The sequence below is a fragment of the Trichoderma atroviride genome, chromosome 2 (assembly GCF_020647795.1).
Source record: "Trichoderma atroviride chromosome 2, complete sequence".
Lineage (NCBI taxonomy): Eukaryota > Fungi > Ascomycota > Sordariomycetes > Hypocreales > Hypocreaceae > Trichoderma > Trichoderma atroviride.
The window spans coordinates 1,176,441-1,190,618 of record NC_089401.1 but is presented as its reverse complement, the minus strand read 5'-3'; the positions used below and the strand labels follow the sequence as shown (position 1 = coordinate 1,190,618).

The 14,178-nt window shown below is 49.5% G+C and overlaps 4 protein-coding genes across 4 annotated transcripts; 3 read left to right on the top strand and 1 right to left on the bottom strand.

The window, feature by feature from the left end:
* The first annotated feature begins 1,042 nt into the window (after nucleotides 1-1,042).
* Nucleotides 1,043-3,239, top strand: TrAtP1_003111 (uncharacterized protein). The gene is made up of 3 exons (XM_014087427.2): nucleotides 1,043-1,543; nucleotides 1,612-2,770; nucleotides 2,843-3,239. Exons 1-3 carry the CDS (start codon nucleotides 1,353-1,355, stop codon nucleotides 3,086-3,088), a joined length of 1,596 nt encoding a protein of 531 aa, XP_013942902.2. The 5' UTR covers nucleotides 1,043-1,352; the 3' UTR covers nucleotides 3,089-3,239.
* Nucleotides 3,240-5,169: 1,930 nt separating this feature from the next.
* Nucleotides 5,170-8,332, top strand: TrAtP1_003110 (uncharacterized protein). The gene is made up of 3 exons (XM_066111750.1): nucleotides 5,170-5,721; nucleotides 5,890-7,749; nucleotides 7,820-8,332. The coding sequence occupies exons 1-3, from the start codon at nucleotides 5,441-5,443 to the stop codon at nucleotides 8,076-8,078; spliced, it is 2,400 nt and encodes a 799-aa protein (XP_065967829.1). The 5' UTR covers nucleotides 5,170-5,440; the 3' UTR covers nucleotides 8,079-8,332.
* A 372-nt stretch (nucleotides 8,333-8,704) lies between these two features.
* Nucleotides 8,705-10,318, bottom strand: TrAtP1_003109 (uncharacterized protein; the record flags this gene model as incomplete). The annotated part of the gene is made up of 1 exon (XM_014087689.2): nucleotides 8,705-10,318. One exon carries the CDS (start codon nucleotides 10,316-10,318, stop codon nucleotides 8,705-8,707), a length of 1,614 nt encoding a protein of 537 aa, XP_013943164.2.
* Nucleotides 10,319-13,590: 3,272 nt separating this feature from the next.
* TrAtP1_003108 (uncharacterized protein) lies at nucleotides 13,591-13,950 on the top strand (the record flags this gene model as incomplete). The annotated part of the gene is made up of 1 exon (XM_066111749.1): nucleotides 13,591-13,950. The coding sequence occupies one exon, from the start codon at nucleotides 13,591-13,593 to the stop codon at nucleotides 13,948-13,950; it is 360 nt and encodes a 119-aa protein (XP_065967828.1).
* Nucleotides 13,951-14,178: the final 228 nt, after the last annotated feature.

Below are 14,178 nucleotides of genomic sequence, written 5' to 3'. Positions count from 1 at the left end.
GAATTTGGGGACGATGCAGGTCTTGTTATAGCGGCAGCTCTATTTCTGCGGCATCTCATCGGGGTCCCTGAATGCTGGGCTCGGGTTGCAGAGACCCGAAAATAAAGGACCCTGGCAGACACACAGCCTCGCGTCGTGCGGGGATCCTTGCTGCTGCAGAGTAGACTTGTAGTGCTTTTTTTTTGAATATTTGTGTATAATTGCTACCAACACCGTAGACTATCGAAATGGCTTTTGCCCGGAGGAGCAAGCCTGCGCGGAAATGGCTGGCTGGACTGCTTTGCCGTGCATGACTAAGTTGCTCTGGCACATGCCCAGCTGAGAGTGGGCGTGTCTGAATTGGATGACATGTGCAAAGTCAATTGAGTCAGTTTCAATTACCGATGGATGACGGTTTCCGATGGATGACGGTCTTTGTCTGAATGACGGTATCTGCCTTTTGCGCTTTGCCATGCCCGTGGAGCAGAAACACAGAAACCCATTTTAATTGTTGAGCCTCTCGAGTCGTCGACGTAATGGCCCGGCGAACGCGTAACGGCCAGTCTTGCACGTAATGCCCGGTCCAACTAAGCAGCACATTAAGCATCGCCGATCCGCCACCACACGTCTGTGTAATCACCCCTATAAGCAAAGCTTGGTGCTAGAGTTTCCCCTCCACCGGTTCGTTCCCAGCCCAGGTCCAGGGCCATGGCCAGGCCCGTAACGTAACCCGCGCCTCATTGCTCGCCTTAGCGCCCGACGCTCGGCTCTGCTCGCCTCTCCTCGTGACCGTCGCGCCTCCACAGTCTGGGGAATGAGGGGTAGCTCCCATGTGGCACTCCCTTTAGTGCTGAAAACGCAGCCTCTGGAGCCACTCGGCTTGCCTTCCTGGGAGCCTCGATCCTGCTGGAGGCAGTTTGTCCGGAGCGCGCCACCGGGGCTAAGCAGCACAAGCTTTAGGGCTCCCCCTCAGTGAGGAGCACTATAGCGCACTGGACTTCTGCCGCGTGCCTGCGAAGACCGCATCGTCGGAGAATCGAGGTCGCTTAGGCGTAACCGCTCGTCGACACACACTGACTGACTCTGGCTTGGCTGACCAGACCCTTTTTTATTATTATTATATTATACCTCGTAATTTCCGCTCTCCTCTCCGCTTCCTTTTTCTTTTCTTCTTCTCATTCTCAATTTTTTATCATCAAGCTCTCTTGTTCTCTTGACTATTAGCACGTTTTGTCTGTATCATAGGAACTTGTTTCTGCCCCTTTTTTCAAGTCTCTTTTTTTTTTTTCGCCACGCAAGCCACACACTCCGTACTCGCACCTTTCCCTCCGCATACTCCTTCTCCTATAAACGCAAATTGCGTCCCCTCGTGAATGCTCTCATCTTTTCTCCCAAAAAGACTCAAAGATAGGAGACTGCGGAAATCAAAGACCATGATTCGTCCCACCTTTGTTGGAGCCATAGATCAGGGCACCACCAGCTCTCGGTTTCTCATCTTTAACCAGAAGGGAGAGGTGGTTGCGACACATCAGCTAGAGTTTAAGCAGTACTATCCTCATCCTGGGTAAGTAGAGTATTTGTATCGTGCATGCGAAGAAAGAAATAAGCTTATAATTTCCCCCTTTCGTTTAGTTGGCATGAGCATGATCCTGAGGAGCTCATCTCCTCCGTAGAAATCTGTGTGGATGGCGCTGTCGAGGAGTTTGAGAAGCAAGGCCACACGCGCGAGCAGATTGTTGCCGTCGGCATCACCAACCAGCGTGAGACGACTGTTGTTTGGGACAAGACGACCGGCAAGGCGCTGCACAACGCCATTGTCTGGACCGATGCCCGATCTCAGGAGCTGGTCCGCAAGCTGAAGAACCGCATTGGCGCTGGTGAACTGACCAGCCGGTGCGGCCTTCCCCTTTCCACGTATCCTTCAGTCAGCAAGCTGCTGTGGCTCCTTGGAAATGTCCAGGAGGTCAAGGAGGCGTATGAGCGCGGCCATCTTGCGTTTGGCACAGTCGACTCCTGGTTGGCATTCAAGCTGAATGGCGGAACAGCCCGCAACATCCACGTCACAGACCCGTCCAACGCTTCACGGACAATGTTTATGAATCTGGAGACACTGGAGTACGACGCAGAGCTCATTGATTGGTTCCGTCTGGACCGAAACAAGGTCATTCTGCCCAGGATTGTTCGCTCATCAGATACCGAGGCATACGGCTCTCTGGCCACTACTTCACTAAAGGGCACCAAGATCACGGGATGCTTGGGCGATCAGTCCGCCGCCTTGGTTGGCCAGAAGGGTTTCACAGCCGGTCTCGCCAAGAACACATATGGCACCGGTTGTTTTTTGCTCTACAACGTCGGCCCAAAGCCCGTCATCTCAACTCACGGTCTCCTGACCACAGTTGCGTTTGACTTTGGCGAGGGCAAGAGAATGTATGCGCTGGAAGGCAGCATCGCCGTTGCCGGATCCAGCGTTCAGTTCTTGAAAAACAACTTTGGCTTTATCGAGTCATCCTCTGAACTCAGCGCCCTCGCTGAGGAAGTAGAGGACAACGGAGGCTGCACGTTTGTCACTGCTTTCAGCGGTCTCTTTGCCCCTTACTGGATCGACGATGCCCGAGGCACCATTTTTGGTATCACATCTTACACCAAGCGTGGCCACATTGCCCGCGCTACCCTCGAGGCCACATGTTTCCAGACACAAGCCATTCTGCGAGCCATGGAGAAGGACAGCGGAAAGCCGCTGGCTGAGCTCGCCGTGGACGGTGGCATGTGCAATTCAGATTTGATCATGCAGGTACGTGCGACTAAGAAGGAGCTTGACAAAAGAAGGATTGAGAATATTTAACTGACTATTTTTTTTTTATAGACTCAATCTGATTTCACCGGCATTACCGTCAACAGACCGGGAATGCGCGAAACGACAGCCCTTGGTGCTGCCATCGCTGCAGGACTGGCCGTGGGTGTGTGGAACAGCTTCGATGACTTGGAAAAGGTCAACAACGAGGGGCGAACCATTTTCAAGCCTGCGATTTCAGCGCAAGAGGCTGGCAAGAAGTTTGCCCGGTGGGAGAAGGCGGTTGAGATGAGCAGGGGATGGCTGAATGAAGCATAATAGCATAATGAATGTGATGAACACCAAATACTGTTAAATAATTAATATACTGCGAGCGGGTTGCGTTTTCTTCTACAGCTATCGGCCCAGATCTCAATGTGTAAATGTCATATATCGTACTTGTATCTACGACGCACGCGTGCATAGCCTCTACCATGGTTTGCATCGTGCATCATGCATGCATTGTGCCTTGATGATACGTAAAAGTGGTCTGCCCGTGTGCCACACAGCTTTTCAGCTGTAATCTCAAATGCAGGCACCGCGGCTCGGGATATCACCAGCTGATATGAAAATTGTTTTTTTTTTTTTTCTTTCCCTTCCTTCCTTGCACGTGTAATAGGCTTGACTCGTGAAATAGGTACCGAGAAGATGGGCTTTCGTGGATACCCATTTCCCGGAAGATCACCGAAAGCGTGCCTGGACCCTTGTGGATTTCTGCACTCAAAAAAGAAACATGAAATGGCACAGTTCTGTTTTTCGGGGTTGCTTTTACCGGATGGACGTGGAGACGGCTCGGTTTTGCAAAAGCCGACACAGGACTTTGTGGGGACGTCTAGAGCGGACCGTTCTTAACGAAGGCATCGCTAGGTTGGGAGGGAAGCTATGGAGACGTGGAAGGGGGCTCCGTTTTCTGCATATAAACGGAAGCGGTGGGCGCTAAAATGTCCGTGCAAGTGGTCATGCTGGAAGAGGAGTTTTTTTGTGTCGCTCGTGCTTTTTTCGCCCAGACAAACATCGGATGATCGCTTTCCTTGTACGGTGTAGAGCGCAATTTGCTTATGGCCCGCTAGCGAGCATGACGATCCGGGGTCGCGTAGAAAAGAAGCTTCTGGGGAAAAGAAGCTCCATATTCTTCTTCAGCGACGATTATTTGCCTCTTTTGAAACGGAGGGCGGGAAAACGGTGCAGGGAGATGTTGCCCAAAGCGGCAGCGTGTTTCTACATGGTATATACGCTGGGGAGAGAGGCTCAGCAAGCCGATTTTCAATAGTTTTTTTTTTGAAATTGTGCGCTCTGCCGTGCTCACGGAGGAGTTATACGAGACGGGCTAGCCAGGCCCTCAAATTGCGGGTGGTAGTAATTCTCACCACTTTTTTTTTTTCCGTCCCGCTGGACAAGGGGGTGTAGCTATAGCCGCTGCTTTGTGTGCGCTAGACAAGAAAGAGATCTATCTAGGAACTCGAGGGAAACCCCGGAAGCGAGTGCTGCAGCTCAATGACTTTTTTTTTTTTTATGAGGGGTGGGAACATGCGGAGAGAGATAGACATGGGTGATCCGATGGGGAGAAGCAGACGAGACGAGGGGGAAAAGGAAGAGGAGTAGAAGGAACAAGAGGGTGTGAGAATGATGCGTCTGGGAGGCAAAATTGGGTGTCGTGGAGGTTGGCTCGTGATGCCCTGCCTTGCTCCGGAGCATATATCCTCGGCAATTTGTCATGTCGGCGGATTGAGGCAAGATTATGTACGAGATTTGGCGATGGCCCCGCGTTGAGTTGATTTTGGGTAGGTTAGATTGATTAGATGGATGGAGTGATGCTGGGAGGTGATGCTGGAAGCAGGAATTTTGGTGATTGCTGGATGCAGTTCACGGCCTGGTGAGAGTGGCGATGGTAGTAGATCAATGATTGATTTGTAGGGCTTGGAGCAGGTTTAGATGACAATTCATGTTTCTGTTCTTGGGAATTCAAGTCTCAAGCCGGTGATGGTGACACATTTTGATTCTCAAACTTGTTCCCTGAACAAGAACTGAGTTGAGAGCGGACAAAGGGACCCGAAACACCGAAAACCAAAACTTGGATTTCCAACCCATTACGCCTTGATTCGCAGCCCTGCCATGCCCTCTCTGATCTAATCTTGTCTTATCTTATCCTCCATCTTCATACGGTGCGGTATGCTGTCCGTACTCCGTCAATCAGTGCCTCGCTCTGCTTGCCCGAGCGTCAGCTCAATTGCTTCGGGACTTATAGCGAGCACTTGGTAATACTAGCCACAACCATGGATCCGATGCTCTAATAGAGGCTAAACGGGACTGGAGAATTTATGAGCAAGGCCAACGACTACACAAAACCCCTGCCGCCATGAGCCCTGGAGCCGCCCAGTACAGCGCGCGAAGAAGCCTGGAAGGCCACTAACGGCAACCTCCAAGTAAGCAATTACGCCTAAAGAGAAACGGGGAGTTCCCCACCTCCGAAACCGCGGCAAGCCACATAGACAGCAATCTGCAGCGTCAAACCACCAAAAAAAGACACTGGGCCGCAGGCAAATCATATCGCCCCCCCCCTCTGAGGAATGACGAGATAAACACCTTTTTTTTCTGCCTAGATCACGGCGTTTGTTATCACAAAGTCTCCGGATGCGCGACACGGAGGCTCCAGGCCCGGCAGCGCCCCAGACAGGCCCGGCGGGTGAGAGCCAGCAGCGGCAGCAGCAGCAGCAGCAGCAGCTGTGGAATCATGCCGAGCCTCCACCGCGTGCTGGCCTCTCGCTGTCCGTGGCCGAGGACGATGCAAACTCGGCGTCGAGCCACGACGAGGGCTCCAGCGCGGATGAGACGACGCCGGCGGTAGCCTCGTCGGAGCAGAATGGCGCGGGCGCGACCAAGAAGCGCAAGAGGACCAAGTACCAGAAGACGTCGTATGTTGGCCATTGTCATTCCGTGCTCCTGATTGTGTCCCTTGCCTTGTCTTAATCACTCGTTATCATATCATCATCATCATCATCACTGGTGTTTGTGTGAATCAACATGGCAGCATCAACTCCACAAGCCTTCTCCCAGCCTGACTAATCTGACTCGATATCCAGATGCGAGCTCTGCAAGGCGCGCAAAGTCAAGTGTGACCGCGCCGAGCCCGCCTGCTCGTGGTGCGCGCGGCATAACCGGACCTGCGTCTATCTCGAGAGGCAGAAGCCGGGCAGCCGCATCGGCTTCAGCCTGGAGCTCGAGGCCAAGGTCAACCGCATCGATGCGCTGCTGCAGAGCCTGGGCCGCCGCGTCGAGGAGCACATCGCCAACGATCACCTGGCCGGTGCGCAGGCGCAGAGCCTGTCGCCGGCTCTTACTAACCATCTGCCGTCTCCGGGCGATGGCTATCATCAGGACGGCTCGAGGCTTGGCCCGGTGGGAGCGGCGAGGAGCACTCCTACGACGAGACCGAGTCTTGCTGCCCCCGTCTGGGATGCGAATGGCACCGAAGAGTATCAGGACGGTCGAGTGCCGTCAAACAACTCGGTATCCGCAAGCAACTCCCACGCTCAAACGTATCCTCCTTCGGGATTCTCAACGTCTCGGAGGGGCCCCTCATCCATCAGTGCCGCTAATGACCTTCCCCCTCACGATATTGTCTACAACATTGTCGATCTCTACTTCAAACACTGCAACCCCTGGTGCCCTATCCTGGACCGCAAATCTATATTCGGCATCTTTTTTGGCTCAACGTCTCTAAGCGAGCCTGATCGAGTCCTTTTACATGCCATCGTCGCAACGACTTTGAGATTCTTAAAAGACCCTCGGCTGTCTCCGGAAATGAGGGCCCACCACCATGCAGTATCGAGGCAGATTGTCCAGATGTACGCCATGGAAAATGTCACCATTACAGCTCTAAGAGCTCTAGTTATCCTCAGTTTGGACGAGTTGGGCACCTCGAATGGGCCCAAGGGATGGAATATGCTCTCGCTTCTGGCGCAGAATGTCAAACAGCTCGGACTGTGCGAAGAAAGCAGCGTCTACTTGACCGTTCAGGCTGACAATGTGCCACACACGGGATCAATACGGCGAGTTGTTACTGGGCGCCCGGAGTCGTGGATTGAGGACGAGGGGCGTCGACGGATTTGCTGGATGGTATATCTGCTCGACCGATACGCAACAATAGCGACGACGACTTTCGATTTTATGCTGGAGGATAGAAAGATGAACCGGGTTCTTCCGTGTTCGTATGACTTGTTTTCCAGAGACGTTCCGGTGGAAACGCGTTCTTGGGTTTCGCCGTCTCAACAGTATGGTACCACTGGGTATGCGGTCAATAAGCCAGAGAATCTAGGGAGCTTCTCTTACCACTGCGAGATTCTGAGGATACTCAGCAAGGTTCATAATTTTCTAAAGACGCCCGTCGACATAACATCGTCGGCCGACGTAGCCAGCTGGCGAAATACCTACCGATCACTAGATGGCGCGCTGGATGGCTGGCTGAGGAGTTTACCAAGCGACTATAGCAAGATCTCGGCGCTGTGTCACTCTGATCCTGGAAGCCGAGTAGCAAATTGGTTCATGTTGCACGGCGCATATGTCACATCAGTGGTACGGCTGCATTCCTCTGCTGCATATCCCACCGTCAGATCACACCTCTTTGTGCCGTCGTACTACGCAATGCAACGGTGTCTATCTGCAGTCCAGAGCCTGGCGGATATTGCTCGAGACGTATTTGAAGCAAGTGGTCTGGATAACCTCGGTCCCCCTTTTGTATTTGGTCTCTGGGTTGCTGCTCGGCTGTTGCTCGTACACGCAGCATCCATAGGCTGCCCTGTCGATCCCAAGATTGAGTTCTTCATCGAGATTTTAAGCCACATTGGTCAATACTGGGAGGTGGCCAACAATTATGCCAAGATATTATCCAGAGCTGTCCAGAGAGGACGACAGGGAGATATGAACTTTACGGCTATGCGCAGGTGAGTGTTTATAATACACACAACACCAGTGATCTCATTTATATGTCTTTCATGCTTACATCAATCACAGGAGCGCACATGATTTAGCAACCTTGACGTCGTCAACGAGACAATCGGGCGCGGAACCTACATCAACGCAGGTGACGTCGCTGAGCGAACTCGACAACATTGACATCTTTGACTTCTTCAACTATCCGAAATTACTAGAACCAAGGACGGGAAATAGCCAAGCATGGCAGACCCAGGGCGTTAATGGACTGACGGGAGAGTCAATGAGGATGCCGGATCCGGAGTCGGACTGGCTAGGGTACACTTCACAATATCAGTAAGCCTTTCAAGGATGGAAACAGATGATTTGATCAGAATCTTTTTTTTTTTTTTTTTTTTGTGGGAATTGTTTTTAGCGCGAATGGATTTTGTTATGAGCAGCGATACCAAAAGCAACAGAAATGTTATGTTATGTATGTGTGGTTTAGGGCCTTGGATTGAAGAGTTGGATTCAGGGGATGGTTTTATTATATGGAATATATTCAGTCTGAGATGTGTACAAATATAGTTGCTGTTGTATTTTCACTAATGGTCTGATGTTTGCTTGGCGATTGTTATCGGATCTAGGATATATTGTCAATAACGGTTGTTCCTTAGCCGGTGGGGTATTTTTGATGCATCGTCATCACTGTGATGCTTGATAGGCAATTGTATCACAAGTATGCAAGCCATTGTGCTTTTACAATGTTCTGTTAGTCTATTTGTGATTCCATTAACTCATCTCCTCTTATTCTTTTCTCCTCACATGAAAATATCTGCACTGAAAGACTAAAGGCATGCAGTAATAAATACAACGCTATAAAACAAACGCAAAACACAAAGCATCCATCCCCACTTGAGAAAATGGAGAAAATGACTTGCGCATCTCTCGCTACTAAACAAAACCGCCAGTCATGTTCACGCAGCCCTAGCCGCCGCCAACAGGGACAATCTCGCCAAAGAGCTTCTCTCGCTTCATGAGGAGCCCGGTGATCGTGTGGACGCCACCTCCCACGCAAACGAGAATAAATGCCTTTTGCATAGCTCTTGTAATAGCTAGAATGGCTTGATCCCTAAGGTCCCCACTGATTTCTTCAAAGATGATACTCTGGGCCCCGGCAATGGCATTTTGAATGTCAGCGGCTGAGAAGTTGTAGGCGCTGCCAGCCAGCACTTTGGTCAAGTTGTGAGTGGCACTAGATTGGAAGACCTGGCCAGCAATAACAAGTGCAATGACAGAGCCGCCAATTTGGGAAACGTTTTGGAATGCAAGTGCGTCGCCCATGTGTTTGGGACTCACTTTGAGTGTGGCGACTGCGTAACCAATTTGAAGAGTCAAGCCGGATCCTACAGCTACGATGACGGTGAAGCCATATATGTAATTCGTGGGGGTCTTGGGATCGAGATAGGCTGTGAGCAATGCGCTGCCAAGAGTGATGAAGAAGCCGGCGATGACGTAAATCGGCATGTAGTATCGGACTTTGGAGAGAAGATAGCCGGCGGCGAGGTTGAAACTAACGGTGAGGATGACGAATGGGAGCAGTCGAACTGCGGCCTCGATAGCGGTGTCGCCATGGACGAATTGGAAGTATATGGGGATGAAGTAGACGATGATAAAAAGGGAGGTGATGTTTGATGATGTTGCAATGTACAGAAGGACCTGAGAGCGAGACCGTAAGAGGTGAATCGGAAATGAACGGTTTTCAGGGGTTGTTAGGATAGAAAAGGTTTGTTGAATGCCAAAAATGATTAATATAGCCACGAATACCACAACAGTGGCAATGGTTCGGCCATCGTTCCAAGCCCATTGGCCACCTGCCATGGTAAACGCCAGCGTAAAAGAAACCCAGGTGCTGGCACCAAGGAACAGTCCAAGAAAATCGATCCGCTTGACGCGTTCAACAACGGCGATGGCGGCGCCCTCAGCTGCATGAATGGATGGGAGACCAAAGACATATACTGGGGCGAAAGCAGCAGCAATGATGAGGTTGATGTAAAAGGCCCAGCGCCAAGTGGCACTAGATTGAACAAAGGAACCTCCAATTACGGGTCCAAGAACAGCGCCTATGCCCCAACAGAAGCCCGTTCCAGTAATGTATATCCCCCTCTCCTTGGGCGTCGTCAAGACGGTAAAGTAGTTTAAGCATCCCATGAAGACGCCACTACCGCCAGCTCCAGCAATGACTCGTCCGACAATCAAGGCAGACATGCTCGGCGCTGCACCGCAGAGTGCCGAACCAGCCTCGAAGAGAACGGTAGACGCGAGAAACACCCATTTTATGTTGTAGTTTGTGTATAATTCGCCGTATAGGAGGATGACGGAAACGGAACCGAGGGGGGAATCCGGCGCCGATCCAGGCGAGTTGCTCAACATGGCCAAAGGCTTCAACAACTGAGCTTTGGACGTCGGCGGCGATGGTGGTGTCGAGGCCGTAGATGAAGATGGAGACGTAAAGGGCGACGTTGATGAGGATCCAGCGGAAACCGTGGATGGAGCGAGTTTCGTTTGGAGTTTCGGTGGAAGCGGAGGATGGATATTCATCAGAGGAGACGGGTACGGCCTCCTTTTCGATGTTTGGAGTATCTAGTTCCATGGCGAGGTGAGTGACTCAATATGTCGTGATGTGTTTGAGTGTCAAGCACCTGGTGGTAAAGACAAGTTAATGAAAAGAGTGTGTGACAAGAAGTTATTGAATATATAGTATGGAAAGAAATTACTTCAACATGTTCTTTGACAAATTTCAACTTTTGACTACTATCGCCGAAACCTGCATCTCTTCTTCTATATATCTCCGATGTCAACAATTATTCTCGGCGTTTCCAGTCTCCCAAACCTTGCAATTTGTAAGCTCCTCTCATATTTCCGTCTTCTTTTGGGTAATCAAGCCCCTAATTAAAGCAGTTGAAAAATGTACAATTGTGAAAGATCCATCTAAAGCTTCTTGGCGGTCTCGAAGCTATTTCCATGCCAATATGCCATATTAATGTGAGCCCAATGACACGGCAGCCAATGAGGCGAAGTTATCGCCGTCCCCACAGTCTGGTTGAGAGGCAGGTTTTTGCGTAGAGATTTTTTGAGGGGCTAGGCCTGGTTGGTGCTTAGCGGGCGGGATAGCAAAAACTTGCCGTGAGAGGAGCGCCTCATCGGCGGTTTCACGATGTGATGAAGCAGAGATGGGGTTGCTGTGCTTCTTTTTGCGAACTGCAATAGAAGCTTGGTTGATGATTTCAGAGATTTCATCGGAAATATGGTGCCGAATTACTTGAGTTTAATTGGATTGTGCTGGCTGAGAGACGAGGTTGGAGTCTATGATGGGCTCTCTGAATGGTGCTCACATAATAAACGTTGCTTGTATGCCCTCTTATTAAGCATAACTTTGGCATACAAGTATATGCAGGTCGTCTTACTTGGTATTCCTATTCGAGGCTAGCATCTTGACTTCTAAGCCGGCGTCTAGCTTTCTTCTACCCACGTGGCTCGTATGCCCTATCAGAGATTTCTACGATTCATGTACCTATATATATCGGGACTGAGAACCCCTTTTCTATTTTTACTTTAGTCACAATGTTTGAGTTGGTATAAGCATTTGACAGAGTCCCTAGAGGGCCATGGAGGCCTGGTGAGCTAGTATATCTCTATATAAAGGGATGTTGTGATAAAGCATGGAGAGGAAAGAAAGAAAAGAAAAGAACCGTTGAACCAAGATGAGTCAGTCAAGAAGAGGATTTGTGATCTGAAACATTGGATCACGTTTAGAGCGCAATTGGGCGAGAGCTTGAGTGGTGAGGAGTGCATGTAAGCTGTGGCTAACTTTATTTCACGTTTTGGAGTGAGATGTCTGGGCTCAAGCTAAATTCGATTTTATAAGAGCGTTTATTCCAAATGATTTGACCATACTAAAAAAACAATCACTGGTAGTCTCAGTTCAGTTCTATAACTCAGAGAGGGATATGGCTCGTTTCCACTGCACATGCGCTTCTGCATGGTGCTAAAACCGAGGCTTTATGAACGTAAATGCTTACAATCTATCAATATGCCGACACTAGTATTTAGTTATCGATGTAGTAGCAGTAACTTCTTTTTTCCGTCCATTGGAGAGTGTCTTGGCAATTCATTGACGTAGCCACTGGTTATCTAGTAGTTAAATAGACGCTGGTCGCATAATGGCGGATGAAGTCAACAGGAGCTATCTGCGCTTCCAATGGCAAGCCATCTCGAGTAGTTTTCCAAGGTTGTCGTTCAAGCTTTGTAATTTATTATTGAGTGTTGTGTGACTAAGTTTCCAGTTGAAGACCAAAGGGATACAAGGAAAACAACTCTCGTTTAAAGAGCGCGGATATATATATGATAAAGCTGTCAGAGTGTTGTCCATTGCGAGCATACATTTTATTGAAACATATAAAAGGTTTGTAGTAAAAGACGAAATAAAATGATGAAACGAAAGTGGAGTGCGTTAAGTGAGGTGCATTAAGTGAATCTGATGAGAGTGAGAGGCTACCCTAAGTCGAATGCGCATGAACGTTTCTACGCAACATTGAAAACAGAAGAATACTTGTGGATAAGTTTAATGCCTTGAAGAAGTTACTGGACGGATTGATTGTAATGGGAATATGATTTATTTTAACAAGAAATAAACAATATTAAGCGATGAGAATTTGGCTTGGTCCCCATGTGCAACTTTTCTGTTATGACATTTGAATGCTCGATTATTAAAAAGGTGGATTTGATATGACACTCCAGTGATCGGCACACAAAGTGATTTAGAATTCTTAATTCTTTTGAATGAAACAGTTTTAAAAAGATTTGCCATTAAGGTAATATTATGAGACTATCTGAATCTATTTGCGCTCTGCTGTAAGGGAGTAGAAACAAGACATTGTCGCTTCACACTTTTATGAGAAGAATTTTTTTTTCGCAAAGCGCTATATATCCAAAGTCTCAACAGAGAAATCAATAAATCCTATTAGGTCAAAATATACCGTTGTTATCATGGTCTCAGTTATTGTGTCTGCATGATAATATACGCCATTTAGCTGAGAGTGTGCAAATTTGAAAAGCAAGTCTGAGTTGATGATCTAGTCTGCTGGCCAGCCTGAACGGTTGTAAAAGATGGCTCACAAAGCAATTTATTGTTTAAAGCCGGCCAGGTCTTTAGTTATGGACCCTAGCTGCTTTTTAAATTCTCTTTATAAACGGCCTCATATGCAATATGTCGATCGCTTGGTCCAAAATAGAGACGCAGCTCCAAATTTACCATGTTTCAAACCAGCTCCCTGTCTCTCACTTACTCTTAAAGACAAGTACGCCGCAGATCACACAAGCAGGGTCCTCGAGGCACGAGACTGAATTCTGCAAGTGCGCACTCAGACTGATTGACTGACTCGCTGCAAGTCACATTCAAAGCAGGAACGGCAAGTCTCCAGCAAGCCACGTGCTAATTAATCAAAGTGGCGTTTTTCGGACAGTCAGGCAATCTAGATGAACGGCAAGAGATACAAAACGGGTGCTCTGTAAGCTGACAGCAACACGAATGCGCACATGCACACACAAACCGGGGAGTTCGGAACTTGATTGCGTCGATCGTTTTCATTTAGTATGCGACTGACAAGAGGCCGGCCAGTTTGCTAAGAGATGGCTCTGGCTGTCTGGTGCCATGAACCACCGTGCTAGAAGCCCGAATTCGAAGAGGTGGGCTCTCGGTAGTTGTCTGCTAAAAAAGATGCGCACTTTGACCGAGGCCATCTCGTTCGTCTCGTCGCTTCGCGCTTCGCGCAGCATGCTAAGAGAGACAGCTCCATCTAGCACACCGCCGGATGCTTGGCGTCTCTCGGATATTGGACCGACCATCGAACGGCTCTTGTCTTGGTGAGCCCATGTGGTTTGATGGGTCGGAATGGTCGGTTAGCACACAAAGGCACATTAGGCACCAGAATAAAAATTGCGGGCATCTGGAGCCTCAGCCCCAGTATCAGCGACAACACGCTGGAGGAATTCTGAGGAGACTCCACGGGGAATGGAGAGCACTGGGGAAATACGACGCAGCATGGCGGAGAAAAAAGGGGTTGGAAAAATTATCACCATGGGGCCGAGGTGTAAATGCCTCCTCGAAATACTGCAGCCTGGAGCAAGAGACAGTAAGCGGCGGATGGAGAAAAAGATGGACGGGACAGTAATACAGATGGCTCGTGCAGGCTCAGCTCATGCGTGTTTGGGTCGTTCAGTGGACTGATTCCATTCGAGTGGGAGAGAGGACAGCTGGCTTGGACGAGAATAGCTGAGACTCATGATTGATCGACATTCGCAGGGAACAAAAGACTGGGTCGAAAGCAACAGCGAGGAAACCAGCCAAGCAAATGGGACACGAAAGTCACCGCGGACGGGCGCCGTTGGCAAGGCCTGGG

What these genes read in the sequence shown, in the direction of transcription:
- TrAtP1_003111 (XM_014087427.2), top strand. Translation starts at nt 1,353, where the DNA reads ATGCTCTCATCTTTTCTCCCAAAAAGACTCAAAGATAGGAGACTGCGG. An exon ending in CAGTACTATCCTCATCCTGG is followed by an intron (nt 1,544 to 1,611) that starts GTAAGTAGAGTA and finishes CCTTTCGTTTAG; the next exon opens with TTGGCATGAGCATGATCCTG. An exon ending in ATTCAGATTTGATCATGCAG is followed by an intron (nt 2,771 to 2,842) that starts GTACGTGCGACT and finishes TTTTTTTTATAG; the next exon opens with ACTCAATCTGATTTCACCGG.
- TrAtP1_003110 (XM_066111750.1), top strand. Translation starts at nt 5,441, where the DNA reads ATGCGCGACACGGAGGCTCCAGGCCCGGCAGCGCCCCAGACAGGCCCG. An exon ending in ACCAAGTACCAGAAGACGTC is followed by an intron (nt 5,722 to 5,889) that starts GTATGTTGGCCA and finishes CTCGATATCCAG; the next exon opens with ATGCGAGCTCTGCAAGGCGC. An exon ending in AACTTTACGGCTATGCGCAG is followed by an intron (nt 7,750 to 7,819) that starts GTGAGTGTTTAT and finishes CATCAATCACAG; the next exon opens with GAGCGCACATGATTTAGCAA.